The sequence below is a fragment of the Myotis daubentonii genome, chromosome 5, assembly GCF_963259705.1.
Source record: "Myotis daubentonii chromosome 5, mMyoDau2.1, whole genome shotgun sequence".
Lineage (NCBI taxonomy): Eukaryota > Metazoa > Chordata > Mammalia > Chiroptera > Vespertilionidae > Myotis > Myotis daubentonii.
The window spans coordinates 32,683,838-32,700,337 of NC_081844.1; the positions used below are offsets into that span (position 1 = coordinate 32,683,838).

Genomic DNA, 16,500 nt, shown 5'->3' on the forward strand with positions numbered 1-16,500 from the left:
GAGAGAAGGTGACAGAAGCACCTTGGTCTCTGCCACTCAAGGTCCAAAGAGTAGAGACTCAGAGGCTGTAGCCCAGGTTGAGGAAGTTTCCTCAAGGCCACTGCCCCATGGCTCTTCAGAAAGGAGCTTCCCGTCATTGCGGGCGGGCAGGCGGGAGCTGAGGCACTGCGGACGTATTCAGACACAGGCGGGGACTGCCCGTGGCCCGGCCTCCCCCGGCCTGGTTCTTGCCCACACTCTCTACCTCAGCCAGACCACAGTTAAGGCACCGTTGGGGGAAGGGGCACAGGAAACGTGGGGCCTGACCTCGGTCAGAAAGGAGCTGGCCTCAAACCAGAAGGTTAGGACGGTGCTCACAAGGACCTTGTAGGAAGGCTGAAAGCCAGCGGTGTTGCGCCCGCTGCATAATCGTGGTTGGTGACTGAGGGCCTGTAAAACCCATCGCCACGTATAGAGGCGGGGCCCATGGACAGGCTTGCTGGTGGTCTTGGTTCCCGGATCCCTCAAGATCTTCTGAGATGAGCCAGAGAGAAAGCCAGGCCAACCCTGGAGGTACTGAGCAAAGGGTTCAGACTGAACTCAGACGGGGACATGGGCTGTTCTCTCTGGGCTGTGGCTGGGAATGCCAGAGGCCCCAGTCCTGCCCCCACAGTGTGCACAGGCCAGCATGGTGGGGTGTAGGTCGCTGATCATGGCCAGCCAGGGTGGGGGCTCCATCCTAGCACCACTTGTGAGTGAGGGGGTGTCCAGCAGCTGCATACCCCACGCAAGGTGGGCAAAGCCGACTCGTTTTTTTCCCTTAGCACTCGCCTGACCTTGGTTGCCATGACAACCCTGGGAGCCTTTCAAAATGACATCCAAGTGCCTTTAGCATCATCAAGAAGAGAGGGGGTGTGTTCTCGGCAGTGTTAGGACTTACAGAACATCACACAGAGTGGGACCTCCCAGCCCCTCTGCCCGCCCCCGCCCCGTTCCAACATGAACCAAGACACCCCCCCCAGACTCCCACCCCATCCTGCTGTATTTGGTTGGAATCATAAAAAAATAAACCAGTTTAATAACAAACCTCAGGTTTTGTGTGTGTGTGTGTGTGTTTTCAAACCTCAGGTTTTTAAAAAATTTTACAAGAGGAGGAGCCGGGGCAGAAATGATGGATGAGGAATAAGGGGCTGCAGGCGTCCCCAGGGGGAGCTGCCTGGCTCCAGCCCCAAAGCTGACCCTGCATCCCGGGACGTTTGTGGAGAGAGAGTGAATGGTGAAAAGTTAGAGGTCGAACTTCAGGAGCACCACGCTGTTTCCAGGCTGCGCCCTGTGTTAACTCCTTTCATGCTGATGACGACCCCGACCCCGGGAGCTGGATCCTGCTGTGGTCCCATTCACAGGGGGGCGGAGAGCCGGAGGTTGCAGGGAGAGGCAGGTGCCGACAAGGGCAGGTGGGACTTGCTGTCGGGAACCCCCTACCCCATGCTTCACCCGGTGGCAGAGCCAGCAATGGGGGGAAAGGAGAAGTGAGGCTAGTCCACCACTGAGCCTCTGGAGCTGGTGGCTTCCTCCCCCAGAGCTTGGGGGCGGGTCTCCTCTGACAGAGGCCCATCACCTTTCCGGTCTCTGGGGCTCTGGGGAAAGGCAGGCAGTCCTCAGTGCTGAATGTCATACAAATACACATTTCATTCTCTCTCGGACCTTCACCTGATAGATGAGAAGCTGAGGCACGGAGTCGGGGTCAGGGCTCAGACTCTGCTGGCCTCTGAAAGCCTGTGCTCCTTCTGGAAGGAGCTGGGCCAACTCAGAGCAGTCAGCAGAAGCATGGCCAAGAGCAGCTTCTCACTTGCCTCCCTCCCCATGTTACTCTCTGGGCCTCAGTTTCCCCATTTGAGGAAGGGGGAGGGGGGAGGTTTCTGTTCTGCTCTGCAAAATAGGCACATGTCAGGGGCTTTGGAGTGCCTCCTCCATGCCTGATTTCAAAGAAGCCAGAAAGTGAGGGGCACAGGCCTTATTTTTCCTAGTCCTCCTGCAGCAAAAGCAGGAGAACCGATTGCTTCGTGTGCCTCAGTTTCTCCATGCATGGGGTCTACTGAGTCCCTAGTTCAAGCCAGGTACAGATTCAGCATTTTCTAAACCCTGGCTTTTTTTTAAAATATATTTTTATTGATTTTTAGAAAGGAAGGGAGAGGGATAGAGATAGAAACATCCATGATGAGAGAGAATCATTGATCGGCTGCCTCCTGCACGCCCCCCACTGGGGATCGAGCCCACAACCCAGGCATGTGCCCTTGGCCAGAATCGAACCTGGCACCCTTCAGTCCGCAGGCCAACGCTCTATCCACTGAGCCAAACCGGCCAGGGTGACCTTGGCTTATTCTTGAGGTGGGGGTGGGGGGAAGGGAAGTCAGATGATTCATTTTTTTTTTTTGAGAAGAGAGATTTCAATTATTCAGTGTCCTTGGTTTTTCAATGATGGATACAGAAGTATAAGCCAGGGCCTCTTCCCACAGAATTGACATGGTGAATAGAGAACAAGACAGACACTACATAACAAAGGCAAATAATTCCTGGAGATAAATATATGTGTTTTGCAAAATACACATTTTCATAGAAATGCATAACTAAATAGTGACTCCACGGTGTTTCAGTTATATCTTGAAGGGCTATGGGGTGTCTGAGTGTAAAATAAATCCTGTTATTGGACAAAAACTAGTGGTCCATCGAGCTAAACAGCATTTCCAGAGGCATCAAAAGAAGTGGTAGGGACGGCAGAGAGACGGGTCAGATACCTATAACTGTATCCAGCACAGCTGGAGTGGCTCGCTCGGGTGGTTGGGCACCGGCCTGTGCCCTGAAAGGTTGCCGGTTTGATGCCCGGTCAGGGCCCATGCTTGGGTTGCAGGTTCAATCCCTGGAAGGCAGCCGATGGCTCTCCCTCTCTCTCTCTCTCCCCTCTCCCTTCCTCTCTCTAAGAATGTCCTGCAGGGGGGATTACAAAAACAAACAAGCACAAAAACTTTATAAATGTATCCAAAGCTTGCAAACACCATGAGGAAGCTCAGGAATCCCAGCAGTCAGTGACTGGGCTTCTAAATGTCCATTACACCTCCAGGCTCCATATGCAGCCGCTCAGGCTCCGCCGCTGAGCGGGGTATACAAGAAGTGCATGTCTCCCTGTGCTGGCTTCCTCTTCCTTAGCCTTTTCTGTTTGTATCTTCAATCACCTCTGTCACAGAATAACTGTAAGTAGTTGTGAAGTGTTAAATTCTGACAGCAAAGCAAAATTAGAGTTAGCCCTAGCTGGTTCTGCTCAGTGGATAGAGCGTCGGCCCTCGGACTGAAGGGTCCCAGGTTCGATTCCGGCCAAGGGCACATGCCTGGGTTGCAAGCTCGATCCCCAGTAGGGGGCGTGCAGGAGGCAGCCAACCAATGATTCTCTCATCTTTGATGTTTCTCTCTCTCTCTCCCTCTCCCTTCCTCTCTAAAATCAATAAAATATATATATTTTTAAATTAGAGTTAAAGGCACATGTTTAACCAAACATGTTTAAGCACAAGCCAGTGAATGAAGAACTTTAAGTTCAAAGAGCCAAATATTCTGCATTTCTGAGAAATCTGTTTGTCATTGCACTTGGCTTCCACAAACCAAGTGGGTGTACATTTAAAAAAATATATTTTATATGTTTTTATTGGTTTCAGAGAGAGGAAGGGAGAGGGAGAGATAGAAACATCAGTGATGAAAGAGTATCATTGATTGCCTCCTGCACGCCCCCCACTGGGGATGGAGGCCAGGCAGCATGTGTATCAAACCGTGACCTCCTGGTTCATGGGATGATGCTCAACCTCTGAGCCACACCGGCCAGGCTACGTGGGTATACATTTTTGAGTGTTGATTTATCGCTAGAAGACTTGAATTAGGAGCCCGAAAGAAAACATGTTGTACCTACGTACATTTTAAAAACCCATCCAGGAAGAAGGAGCCAGGTGTCAGACGTTCTCATGGAGGTACTATAAGGCCAAGTCGGTCCGCTTTATTTCTTGTTCTTTAACGGATTCTGTGGTTCCACCTTGTCCCATTCAGGTTCAGAAAGCTTACTCAGTATATTGCCACATCCTCTTAAGGTGGTTTATCTTCTTTTTAAAAAAAAATATTTTTTTTATTGATTTCAGAGAGGAAGAGAGGAGAGAAAGAAAGATCAATGATGAGAGAGAATCATTGATCAGCTGCCTCTGGCACGCCCCCTACTGGGGATCGAGCCCACAACCCGGGCGTGTGCCCTTTCAGAATCAAACCCAGGACCCTTCCGTCTGCAGCCGAGGCTCTATCCACTGAGCCAAGCCGGCCAGGGCAGCAGTTTATCCTCTAGAGCCGTGGTCGGCAAACTGCGGCTCACGAGCCACATGTGGCTCTTCGGCCCCTTGAGTGTGGCTCTTCCTAAGCCTTAGGAGTACCCTAATTAAGTTAATAACAATGTACCTACCTATAGAGTTTAAGTTTAAAAAATTTGGCTCTCAAAAGCAGTTTCAATCGTTGTACTGTTGATATTTGGCTCTGGTGACTAATGAGTGTGCCGACCACTGCCCTGGACAAGCATTGTCAATCAAATCCAAGACCCTTCTATCTCTCTGTACCTCCTCAGCTTTGATCTTGTCAAGTCGGCACCCAACCCAGCGGTGCACCCACTACTGCCAGAACTCAGATGATTCAAATTTTTAATCCTCACTCGAGGATACATTCATTGATTTTAGAGAGAGAAAGGTAGGGTGAGAAAGAGAGAGAGAAACATTGATGTGAGAGAAAACCATCAATCGGTTGCCTCCTGTGCAGGCCCTGACCAGGGATCAAACCCCCAACCTTTTGATGCATAGTTCAGTGTTCCAACCAACTGAGCCACCCAGCCAGGGCAGGGCTCAATTTTTTATTTTTTTAAATATATTTTTTATTGATTTCAGAGAGGAAGGGAGAGGGAGAAAGAGATAGAAACATCAGTGATGAGAGAGATAAATCTGGCTGCTTCCTGCATCTATTGGCTGCCTCCTGCACGCCCCCTACTGGGGATGGAGCCTGCAACCCAGGCATGTGCCCTTGACCTGAATTGAACCCGGGACCCATCAGTCCACAGGCGGACGCTCTATCCACTGAGCCAAACTGGCTAGGGTGGGCTCAATTTTTTTAAAGAAAAATCTAGCTAGTGTGGCCAAGAGAAGGGGAGACACTTTTCTTCATTGAACACAGAGAGCTGGGGATTTGCATAGGTCACATAGCAAGTCAGAACAGAGTCAGGCCCCAAGAGGGCAGCACCCGCCCAAAGCACAATCCTGGTCTGAAGATCCTGGAATGGGGTCCGGGGGTGGGGGGGTAAGGGGGGCCATGCACTGGGGGTTTCTCAGATGGTCCCACAGAAGGGGAAGTGGTCCTCCAGGAAATGAAAGCCACAGAAAAAAGAGCCCTGGTTGGATTTCTCACTAAACAATCTTCGTTGGGGTTCCTTGCCCTCCCCAAACGTGGGGGACCTGAAACTTCTCACTCCCCCTCATCTCCTGGGACTACCCACTGCCGCCCACCTGGAGTGACCTTCAGGACTTCGACCTGTCTTCCCTCCTGCCCCTGCCCTGCTGTCAGCCCTGGACTGTTGACTTCTGGCTCCCACTTCCTGGTGTTTAGCACGCAGGCTGTGCTTCTGCCTGAGACGCTGTGCCTACCTTTGAGGGAGTGTGTGGCTGGTTCCGGAGGCAAAAAGGCTCCCGCCCCACCCGGCCTTCTAGGCTAACGGTTTCCAGGTCGCTGCCTGTGACAGATCAGACTGTCCTGGGAGGCCAGGGGCGGCGGCTCTTCGGAGTTTGTTCTCAAGGCCGCCTGCCCAGCAGTCGCTCCTGCCCTGAAGGTAGGAGGCTCCGGGAGGAGTGCTGGGGCAGGACGAGGGCAGAAGCAGCACCTTTTCCAGGTCGGGTGATCTGGAATCTGGGTGGGGCAGGGCTGGCGGTGGGGCTGCTGTTGGCCTGCAGAGGCTGAGCTCTGGGGATGAGGCCCAAGCACAGGTCCCTGCATATTGTTGCTGGTCCCCAGCTTTCCCCGTTGGCCCACCCTTACGGCTGGACAGTCTACCCATGTCACAAAAGCACCAGGTGCTTCCCACCACCCTGAAATACGGATGGGCAACACCCCTGTCTTGCTGATGAAGAAAGGAGCCCAGAGAGGGCAAGAAACCCCCCCAGGATCACACAGCAGGGCTAAGGCTGGGCAAGAGGGCCAAGGTATGTGAGACTGCCCTGCTTTCGCCGAGGTCCCTGCACATTCACCCACAACCATTAACCGCTCACAGACACCCCATAAATGCCCACTTACACATGCCCCCCACTTACACATGCCCCCCACTTACACATGCCCCCCACTTACACATGCCCCCCACTTACACATGCCCCCCACTTACTCAGCAGCATGAGCAGCTCCAAGCCACTCACCAAGACCCCGAGACCCAATGCCCCCACCTTGCTGATTCGCCCACATTCGACACCCTTGTTGAGCCACCTAAGGGGACCCTGGGCTATGGAGGGGGGGGGGGAGCGTGCAACCAGATCCCTCCCAGGTGGCCAGAGAGAAAGGATAGACTCTCTAATTACCATTGAAGATACTCTCTGCCTAATGATGGTTTTAAGTCAATTATATTAGCTTTTTTACTACCTTTGTTTAAAAAAAAAAAAAAAAAAGCTGGGCTCACCAGGTTGTAAAACTCTGAGGAAACTGGCGTTCAGAGAGCTGCAGGGGGCTGCCCAAAGCCACACAAGGAGGTGGGGGTTGGAGGGGTCACCTAGCGCTGGGCTTCTCTGCCACTGAAGGTCACTCCTCTAAGCCTGTTTCCGCCTCTGCACACAGGTGTCATCCTACCTCACAAGGCACAGGGCAGTTGGCTATTAGTGTTATTTCCATTTCAGAGATGGGGACACGGGGCTGAGGGCTGGAGTCCTGTATCTAGGGCCCCATACTCTGTGCATCCTCTCCCCTTCTCACGCTCTCCTCCCACAGGTCCTCCTCAGCTGACCCACAGCCCCTGCCCCCACCCCTGCCTAAGAAGACCCTGAGCTGCCCCCCGACAGGGCTCCCAGCCCCAGCCCCACTCCCAGCAGGCCAGCCTCAGAGGCCCCTTCTGGGGTCCCACAGGGTGGATGAGAGTCAAACAGGCCATGACAAGACTGGCCAACTTGTCCCCCTGCAGAGCTGCCCTTCTGCTCGATGGACACCGAGCTGGGCCTGTCCTTCCACGACCAGAGGCCTGGCAGCTGGAGGGCTTCTGTGCCATGCGTGCTTGGCTCCCGACTCGGGTCCTGGGGGGCACCCGGCCCCCCCTCCTGCATGGAGAGCAGAGCGAGAATGCCCTCTACTACCGCACGGTGCGGGTGGATGAGGCCTGGCCTGGCCTGGCCGCCAAGAGGAGCCCCACCATCACCGCTCCTCTGCCAGGGGCTCTCCAACTTTCCCTCCTAGGCAGACCCACACCTGCTTATTTCACAGCCAACGAACAGCCCTGGGAACCACGTTTCTCCATCACCTGGGAGACTTGTTAAAACTCCCTCCCCACACCACTCAGGGGCCAGCAATCTGCAATTTTAACTCACTCCCCAGTAGATTCTGGCTAGAAAGCCACTGAGTTTACCAGCCACAGCCAGCTGACAGCCACCACTTTAAATAATAATAACTATAATAACCATCATCATCAACTTCCAAAATGTATTGAACATTTCCTCTATATTGCGCTGTTCTAAGGCCTTTTAAATGTTTCTTTTTAATGTTTTTATTGATTCTAGAGAGAGAGGAAGGGTGAGAAAGAGAGAGAGAAGCATTGATCGGTTGCCTCCCGCACACACCCCAACCAGGAATCAAACCCGAAACCTGGGTATGTGTCCTGACTGGGAATCAAACCAGCGACCTTTTGGTCCATGGGATGATGCTCAACCACCTGAGCCACACTGGCCAGGGCTGTTCTAAGAACTTTTAGACGCATTTACTCATCTAATCCTCACTCTGGCTTTATGATGCAAGTGTCACCACATTTCATCAGATGTTTGTTTTACCCTGGTTGGTGCTCAGTGGTTAGAGCACTGGCCTATGCACTGAAGGGTCTCTTCAATAAATGGTGTTTGGAAAATTGTACAGATACATCCAAAAAAATGAAACTAGGCCACCAACTTATACCATACACAAAAATAAACTCAAAATAGATAAAGGACTTAAATGTAAGACGGGAAACCATAAAAATACTAGAGGAATCCAAAGGCAACAAAATCTCAGACATATGCCGAAGCAATTTCTTCACCGATACATCTCCTAGGACATTGGAAACTAAAGAGAAAATAAACAAATGGGACTACATCAAAATAAAAAGCTTCTGCACAGCAAAAGAAACCATCAACAAAAAAACAAGAAAGCCCACTGTATGGGAGAACATATTTGACAATGTTATCACCGATAAGGGTTTAATCTCCAACATTTATAGGGAATTCATACAACTTAACAAAAGGAAGATAAACAATCCAATCAAAAAGTGGGCAAAGGACCTAAATAGACACTTTTCAAAACAGGACATTTGGAAAGCCAAGAGACATATGAAAACATGCTCAAAGTCACTAATCATCCGAGAAATGAAAATCAAAACAACAATGAGGTACCATCTTACACTTGTCAGACTGGCTATCATCAACAAATCAACAAACGACAAGTGCTGGAGAGGATGTGGAGAAAAAGGAACACTCGTGCACTGCTGGTGGGAATGCAGACTGGTGCAGCCACTATGGAAGACAGTATGGAGTTTCCTCAAAAAACTACAAATGGAACTCCCATTTGACCCAGTGATCCCACTTCTAGGAATATATCCCAAGAAACCAGAAACACCAATCAGAAAGGGTATATGCACCCCTATGTTCATAGCAGCACAATTCACCATAGCTAAGATCTGGAAACAGCCTAAGTGCCCATCAGTAGATGAATGGATTAGAAAACTGTGGTACATCTACACAATGGAATACTATGCTGCTGTAAAAAAGAAGGAATTCTTACCATTTGCAACGTCATGGATGGAACTGCAGAGCATTATGCTAAGTGAAATAAGCCAGTCAATGAAGGAAAAACACCACATGATCTCACTCATTCATGGATAATAGAGACCATTATAAACTTTTGAACAATAATAGATACAGAGGCAGAGCTGCCTCAAACAGATTGTCAAACTGCAGCGGGAAGGCCGGGGAGGGTTGGGGGGCAGGAGGTAGGGGGGTAAGAGATCAACTAAAGGACTTGTATGCATGCATATAAGCATAACCAATGGACATAAGACACTGGGGGGTAGGGGAGGCTAGGGGACTGTCTAGGGCGGGGGGGGGGGAAATGGACACATATGTAATACCCTTTGTAATACTTTAAGCAATAAATAAAAAATTTAAAAAAAAAAAGAAAGGATATATGCACCCCTATGTTCATAGCAGCACAATTCACCATAGCTAAGATCTGGAAACAGCCTAAGTGCCCATCAGTAGATGAATAGATTAGAAAACTGTGGTACATCTACACAATGGAATACTATGCTGCTGTAAAAAAGAAGGAATTCTTACCATTTGCAACAGCATGGATGGAACTGGAGAGCATTATGCTAAGTGAAATAAGCCAGTCAATGAAAAATACCACATGATCTCACTCATTTATGGATAATAAAAGCCATTATAAACTGATGAACAAAAATAGATACAGAGGCAGAGCAGCATTGAACAGACTGTCAAACTATAGTGGGAAGCCTGGGGAGGTTTGGGGGGAGCGATAAGAGATCAACCAAAGGACTTGTATGCATGCATATAAGCATAACCAATGGACATAAGACACTGGGGGGTAGGGAAGGCCGGGGGAATGTCAAGGGGTGGGGGGGAAGCAGACATATGTAATACTCTTTGTAATACTTTGAGCAATAAAACAAAAAAAAAAGAAAAAGAAAAGAAACCAATATGTAATTATACGTGTTTTGCGATGGTCTTAGGCGACACCTGTGAAAGGGTCGTTCGACCCCCAAAGGGGTTGCGACCCACAGGTTGAGAACCGCTGCTCTAGAGGCTCTGTGGTCTGGTGTCTGAGGGTGCACTGCCCGAGAGGCGCCCTAGAGCAGTCCCATGGGAGCACAGAGGCCCACAGACTTCGCCTAAACCTTGGCCTTGCTGCCGCTGCAGCTGAGCACGGCCCTGGAGCACCTGGAGGCCTGGGCACATTCTTAGCAGAGCTGCGGCCGGGAAACCTGCTGCTGGAATGCCACGGGACTGCTCGGACTCCAGGGCCCTGTGCCTGCTGCTCTGGGTGCCCAGGAACTGCACCTGGGCTGTCTGCTCGGCCCTGTGCCCTTGGCCGCAGATCCGGAACACCTGGCATCCCAGGCCCTGCCCTGGGGACCCTGGCCGGAGCTGTGTGGCCGCGGAGCACTGCTGGGCCCTGGCTGCGGGTGTGCCACGCTCTGCTGGTCCTGCACCTAGTGGAGCAGCTGAGCTGTGGATACCTGGCCGAGGCCATGAAGGCCTCACTGGGCCGCACCCTGGCACTGCTGTGGGACTGACCCTCCGAGAGTGAGTGCCTGTCCAGGGCCTCTGCACGAGGTAGGCACTCCCTCCAGGGCTGGGGCTGGTGGCAGTGCCTTCACAAGAGGGTCGGTGCCCCCCTTCCAGAAGGCTGGTGCGTCCCTCCTCCAATGGCTGCCCCCTTTTTTTTGTTGGGTATTTAGACCCACGTCCACCCCAAGAAGGCAGGTGTCCCCTTCCAGGGCTCAGGACTAAGGCCAGGGCCAGCGAGGCTTTCTGATGCCAGGGCCACCTGCCCCTCTTCCCGGTGTGGACACTCCCATCCATCAATGTGTGTGGAACTCCTCCCCCACCGTCCAGCAGAAGCCAGGGTGTCCTTCTAGTGCTGGGGTCTGATATCATGGTCTCCACAGCAGCAGAGCACGGACACTCCTTCCAGTGCCAGCACAGGTTGATGAACTGGCCTGCAATACCCATCAGGGGACCCGAGGGAGTGAATGGGAACTCAGTTTATGCCTCTGAAAATGGACACAGGAGCCCTGAGGGGTCCCACTGCTCTTGCCTGGGCCCAGTCATGCCTCCTTACTCCTCCTCCCCAAACAGGGTGATCCTGGAGGGACTGTTTCTAACCCCCAGGTATGACCAGCTCCGTACCTCCAAACCTTTGAAAACTGGCTCCATCCTTCAGGCAGCTGATGTCCCATCCCACCGTCTCCCAGCACCTTTCCTGTCAGATACCCCTTTGCAGCCTACTTCCCAGCCAAGGCCTGGATATGAATTTCCAGACAATGCCCAGATGCAGCCAGCAGGTGGCGCTAGGATGCTGCCAATCTTGGGACTTGAGCGCCACCTCGCCCCCTCCACTGCAGGACCAGTCTCCCCCAGGAGTGCTCCTATTCCAGCATGGCACTGTGAGGCCCTCCCCAAGGGCAACTGGGGTGCACAGGGTCTGCACAGTTGCTAGAGGGGGGCCCACATCCACACACATCCATACCGCCCTGGCTGTCTCCCACAGGCCCCCCCCAAGCTTCAGGCAGAGGTGAGGCCATTCAGGTAAGTGGAAGCCAGCCAGCCTCTAGCCTTGGTGACTCCAGGGAAGGGGACGGGACAGGGGACCTCAAGGTCCAAGATGTGGGTGAGGTAGGGCATATTGCCATCCAGAGCTGCCTTGCTGAGGTGGCGGCCAAGTAGGGCCCCAGGATCCTGAAACCTGCCATGGAGCTGAGCCACTCAGCACATCCCACAGAACCTGGTTGTGGCCACACAAGAGACTAAGCCAGGGGTAAGCAAACTTTTTGACTCGAGGGCCACAATGGGTTCTTAAACTGGACCGGAGGGCCAGAACAAAAGCATGGATGGAGTGTTTGTGTGAACTAATATAAATTCAAAGTAAACATCATTACATAAAAGGGTACGGTTTTTTTTCTTTTTTTTTAGTTTTATTCATTTCACAGGCCGGATCCAGTGCAGGCCGTAGTTTGCCCACGGCTGGACTAAGCCATTGGCTTCCCACCCTGGGCCTGTTTCCTCGGTCAAGGGTGTTACTCAGCTCAGAATGCATCCATCACACACTTGCAAACAGCCCCAGGCCACACCAGATAACTGAGGCCCCTCCAGGCCAACTTAACACCACTGAGCCCAGACAGATCTTAGATGGAATTTTTATTCAGATTTTTTCAAAGCAATAGAAGGGTAGATTAATACCTATCTTTCCAAGTTAAGACCTAAAACTGTTTCCAAAACTTCAAATAAGAAAACTCCTGCTTGAAGTACAAGGATACTCTGTATCACCTTAAACCAGCAATAAAAAAGTAAAATATAAACTTTTATTTAGAATTAAAGCAAATACTTCAGTATCACAAACACAATATTAAACTTCAAGAAATATACCGCTAATTTGGAGTGAGCATTTATTTGCACAATTACAACATGCGGACAAAACCCAGAAGAGGGGAGCGGGCCTGGCATTTGCACCCCAGCACAGCAGTTGGTCACACCACCAGCACAAAGCAAGACACATGAAGGGGCTACGATCTGCGATGATCTGACAGTGGTGGCAGAGGTGAGGGTGCAGGTGGTGCAGCTGCTACTCGTCCTCGTCCGAAGACTCTCTCTCAAATGTGTAGGCCATGAAGCAAGCGTCGGGTCTCTTGGGGACAAGGGGATGCCCCGGTCTCACAATCTCAAAGCCCATAAAGCTGAAGGTTCGGAGCAGAGCGGCTGTGGAGGAAAACTGCATCTGAGCCCACTGGCCTCCAGTACCCTGGGCTCTGTGCCCGCCCACCTTCACAGATGGCCCCTAACAGGAGCCTCCCAGGGGCTGCAGCAGTAACGGGCAGGGGAAGCTCAGCAGGGTCCCATGAACAGCATGGCCAAGATCTGACAACAGGACCTTGGGCCACAGGTCTCCACCCCAGGTCTCCTTTTATCCCCGGCAAGAGCAGCTGGTGATGGTGGTCACCTACCTCTGTCATCACGGTTCTTGTGGAAGCAAATGAAGACATGGTCAGCATGCAGCTGCTCCTCAGCAAACTCGAGAAGAACTGCAAAGCTGAAATGCAACTGTCAGAATCTGCCCACCCTCACGTGCCCCTCATAAGGGCCCAGCCTGCACCTCCACTTCTCTTAAAGGGCTTGATTGATGGGAGCACAACTTCCAGGTGTAGACCTAGAGGCACTGGGGCTGGGTCATTCTGTGTGGAGGCTGAGCATCCCTGATCCCATCCCCTCAATGCCAGGATCAACCCTAAGGGGCACCCCCGGATGTGACCACCAGATGTCCGTAAATATGGCCGTGCCCCCTGTGGAGGATCTCCGGAAAACTGCTAGACCACTACTCAAAACAGGGATGGCCGGCCCGACTCTGGACTCTGGTTCCCTCCTCCCCTAGGAGTGAGGACACGACAGGCTGGCCCTCACCTGTCTTTGCTCCCCTCTGGCAGAGCTCCGCCTGGGATCTCGATGTAGAGGCAGCTACTGCTCAGCACTGCTCTCCAGTTGATGTGTTTGGCATCTGTGAGCCTGGTCTGGACATTGAGAATTCTCGTCTTGTTATTAGACGTTAGTTCCTCTGTTACATTCAGCCTATTATCCTGTGAAAGGAAAAAACCAAGTTCAAACCTTTAGACATCAACCCCCCACAGACTGAGTGGTCGATCTTCCTCCTCAATGCCACAATTTGGTAAACCCAGAAAAGCACCAAATCAACCAGTCACCCAGCCCCCTGCAATGATGTCTTCTGCATGCAGGGCCTCCCAGGCTTCTAGGGGAGGTGGCTGGAGCCAGGGTCAGGGTGGGAGCCCCAGGCTGGGGCAAAACAATTCACCAAGGGCTACTTTGGCTCAGTAAAGCGCCTGGGCTGCAACTTCCACCTATGTGTGTGCCCTGATCCTCAGATTCTGAGAATTCAATAAAATCATGTAGTTAGATTCCTAGCACACAGCAGGTGTACAAGAACTCTCCACTGTTCAGAAGCAGGGCTGCAGGTGTGGTGTGATGTGGCCTGGCCAGCCCACCCACCCCCACACCCCCCAAGGTCAGAGAGCCCAGAGAGCCAGATACTTACGGAGTAAAATAAATTAGCTGAAAGATTGTGATCCCTCTGACTATTCCCTCGCCCACCTGGGATCTTCAGGGGTGGGTGAGGGACATCAGGAGCACCACTGAGGCCCTGGACCCAGGTTACTACAGCAGTTAAGGGAGACCCTGGAACTGGAGGAAAACAGGCTGGTTAGCGGTGTGGGCTTTACTGGCAGGACCCTGAGCTTCAGCCAGACCAAGCTGAAGGCCAAGGCATTCCCGAGTCCCAGCCAGAGTGGTGCCCACCCGAGATCGCCCTCCCCAGTCCCATGCTTACACCAGTCAAAGGGTCAAAATCAACAGCCGCCAGTCAGGGCAGCTCAAAAGCTCCACCCGCCCCCTACCCTGAAATCAGAGAAACAAGCGGTTACTTAACGGGGCCTTCTTGGGCCATGCTTGGGTTATCAACCCAAATTCCACTTAGTGCTGTCTTCTGTCCTTGAGTTATAACTCAAGACAAAGACAAAATCTCACTAACCCAATCCTACCTCCCCATCAAGTTTTACTTCCCACTTCTCACTCGGACCACTTCAGCTTCCCCCTTTCCATTTTGCAGTCTGTAGCAAAAATCGGAAATTCTAGCGCATTCTCCGAAGCCAGCAACATTCTGTTGGTCCACCACCGGCAGGGTGCGCTTAGGGGGAGAGGCCCGCGGAGGCGCCCCTCCCGCTGGACTCGGGATTGCGTCATCTCAGCAGCCTGCCCTGCGCCCCGGGGAGATTTTCACAATCGCGCAGTCGGGAGCGCCAGCAGCCATTTGCTGCGCAGTGTAAACAAGTCCCGAAGTCGCCTCCATTTTGCACGGCTCCCGTCTGGGGCCCCTCAAACCCCTGCCCGCAAGCTTCTCGGCTCAGGACCCCCCCGCTGCGGGGCCAGTGGAACCCCGGAGGTGGCGGTGGTGGGTGCCTAAGATCTTACCAACTACTAGTAGCAGACTTCACATCCGACCCCCGGCCCCCGGCAATGGGCACAGCTACGTTCAACCAAAACCTCTCTAGCGCGGGGGCGGCAAGAAGGGCCAGGCCCGGAGCCCGCGGCGGGGCGGTTCGGCAGCCACCGCCACCCACAGAAAGCCCCCGGCGCCGCCTACGTGGCGCAGCCTCGCTCTGCCTGCCCTCGGGGCCTGGCGCACCCGGACCCATACGCTCTGCGGCCAAAAATAGGGGTCACTATGGGGACCCCGCTTGTTCGAGCTTTCCCTCCGTCGGAGCGCTCAAGATCCCCCCGGTCACCGCTAAGGGGCCAGCGCCCGCAAAGTGCAGATTCACGGGACTCGTGGGCCCGACTCGGCCTCGAATCAACCCGCCCCCCCCAATCTTTCCCCCCAATCCCGCGACCCTCTCCCAAACCCGATTTCGTATTTCCGCTGTCTCCCTAACCCAACCAGGTGCCCCCGCGCCCCCCAGGCCAAGACTCCGGACGGGTCCCGCTGCCCGCCCCGCCCCCATCCAGACGAGAACCCGCCCCCCCCCCGCGCGATTGTGGCCTCGACAAAGGGGCGGGTCTCGAGCTCCCGGGGCTTCCGTGGCGCCCCGCGGCCGCCACCCTCCAGCGAGCGCGGCGGCGCTTCTGGAAGCTTCGGGCAGGGGCGGGCCGCTCACCTCTCGCTGCTGCGGCTTCCGCGGCTGTGCAGACTGATGAGCGGCATGGTGCGACTGGGGTGAACGGTGACGCTGGGTTTATTCCCTTCCTTCTCTCTGGCGAAACAGTGGCTGTTGAGGATCCGCTGCAGGGAGGATTTCACCATCCGGCCGCTGGGGTCCGAAACCAGGAAAACCTCCGCTGCGCCTCTCCGCGTCGCCGCCGCTGCTCGCCGTTCGCAAAATGGCGTCTCCGCCGCCGCCCGCTTTTATAGGCGCCGCGGAAAGGCCACGCCCCCTACGCCTCCTGGAACGCGGCCGCGCGAGGGGGCGGGGCCTCAGGGAAACAAGGCACGCACGCCCCTCTCGGCGTCTGATTGGCGAATGGCAAGAGAGAGGGTGAGATCACGCCGAGGATTGGGCTAAAAGCGTAGGGTCCCGCCCCCACCCGCTGGCGTCCCTCTGCGGGCGCGCGGAGGGGGCGGGGCCGCTTGGCGCCGGGAACCCGACGCGCGCGCCCGCCCCACCCCCCACATTCGGACCGGAGCCGGGTGGTGGCTTCGCGCTGGGTCCGTTTTCGGCGTGTCTCCCCGTGGCCCAGTCTCCTCTGTGGTCCCATCGCCGTCACGAGGGTCCCTTCCCCCAGCGGGGCCCCCTCCCCCTACCTCTCGGGCGGGGAAGGGGTCCTAGGACCGCCACCCCCCCAATAGGTCCAAATTATTTTCCGTCATTACCTGCGAATAATGGGTCATAATGATGGCTCTCTGGATTCGGACTCTCACGTTTTAAAACTTAAAAAGAATTTTCAATGT

The 16,500-nt window shown here is 53.6% G+C and overlaps 2 protein-coding genes across 2 annotated transcripts; one reads left to right on the forward strand and one right to left on the reverse strand.

Moving 5' to 3' along the window:
- The first annotated feature begins 691 nt into the window (after positions 1-691).
- Positions 692-10,567, forward strand: PEAK3 (PEAK family member 3). Its single transcript, XM_059699498.1, is given in 8 exon segments — positions 692-771; positions 7,009-7,175; positions 7,178-7,246; positions 7,249-7,544; positions 10,125-10,218; positions 10,221-10,298; positions 10,369-10,431; positions 10,434-10,567. Coding segments are annotated over 8 exon segments (981 nt in total).
- A 1,611-nt stretch (positions 10,568-12,178) lies between these two features.
- Positions 12,179-15,950, reverse strand: OAZ1 (ornithine decarboxylase antizyme 1). The gene is given in 6 exon segments (XM_059697270.1): positions 12,179-12,749; positions 12,995-13,080; positions 13,449-13,621; positions 14,095-14,181; positions 14,183-14,240; positions 15,710-15,950. Coding segments are annotated over 6 exon segments (684 nt in total). The 5' UTR covers positions 15,856-15,950; the 3' UTR covers positions 12,179-12,615.
- Positions 15,951-16,500: the final 550 nt, after the last annotated feature.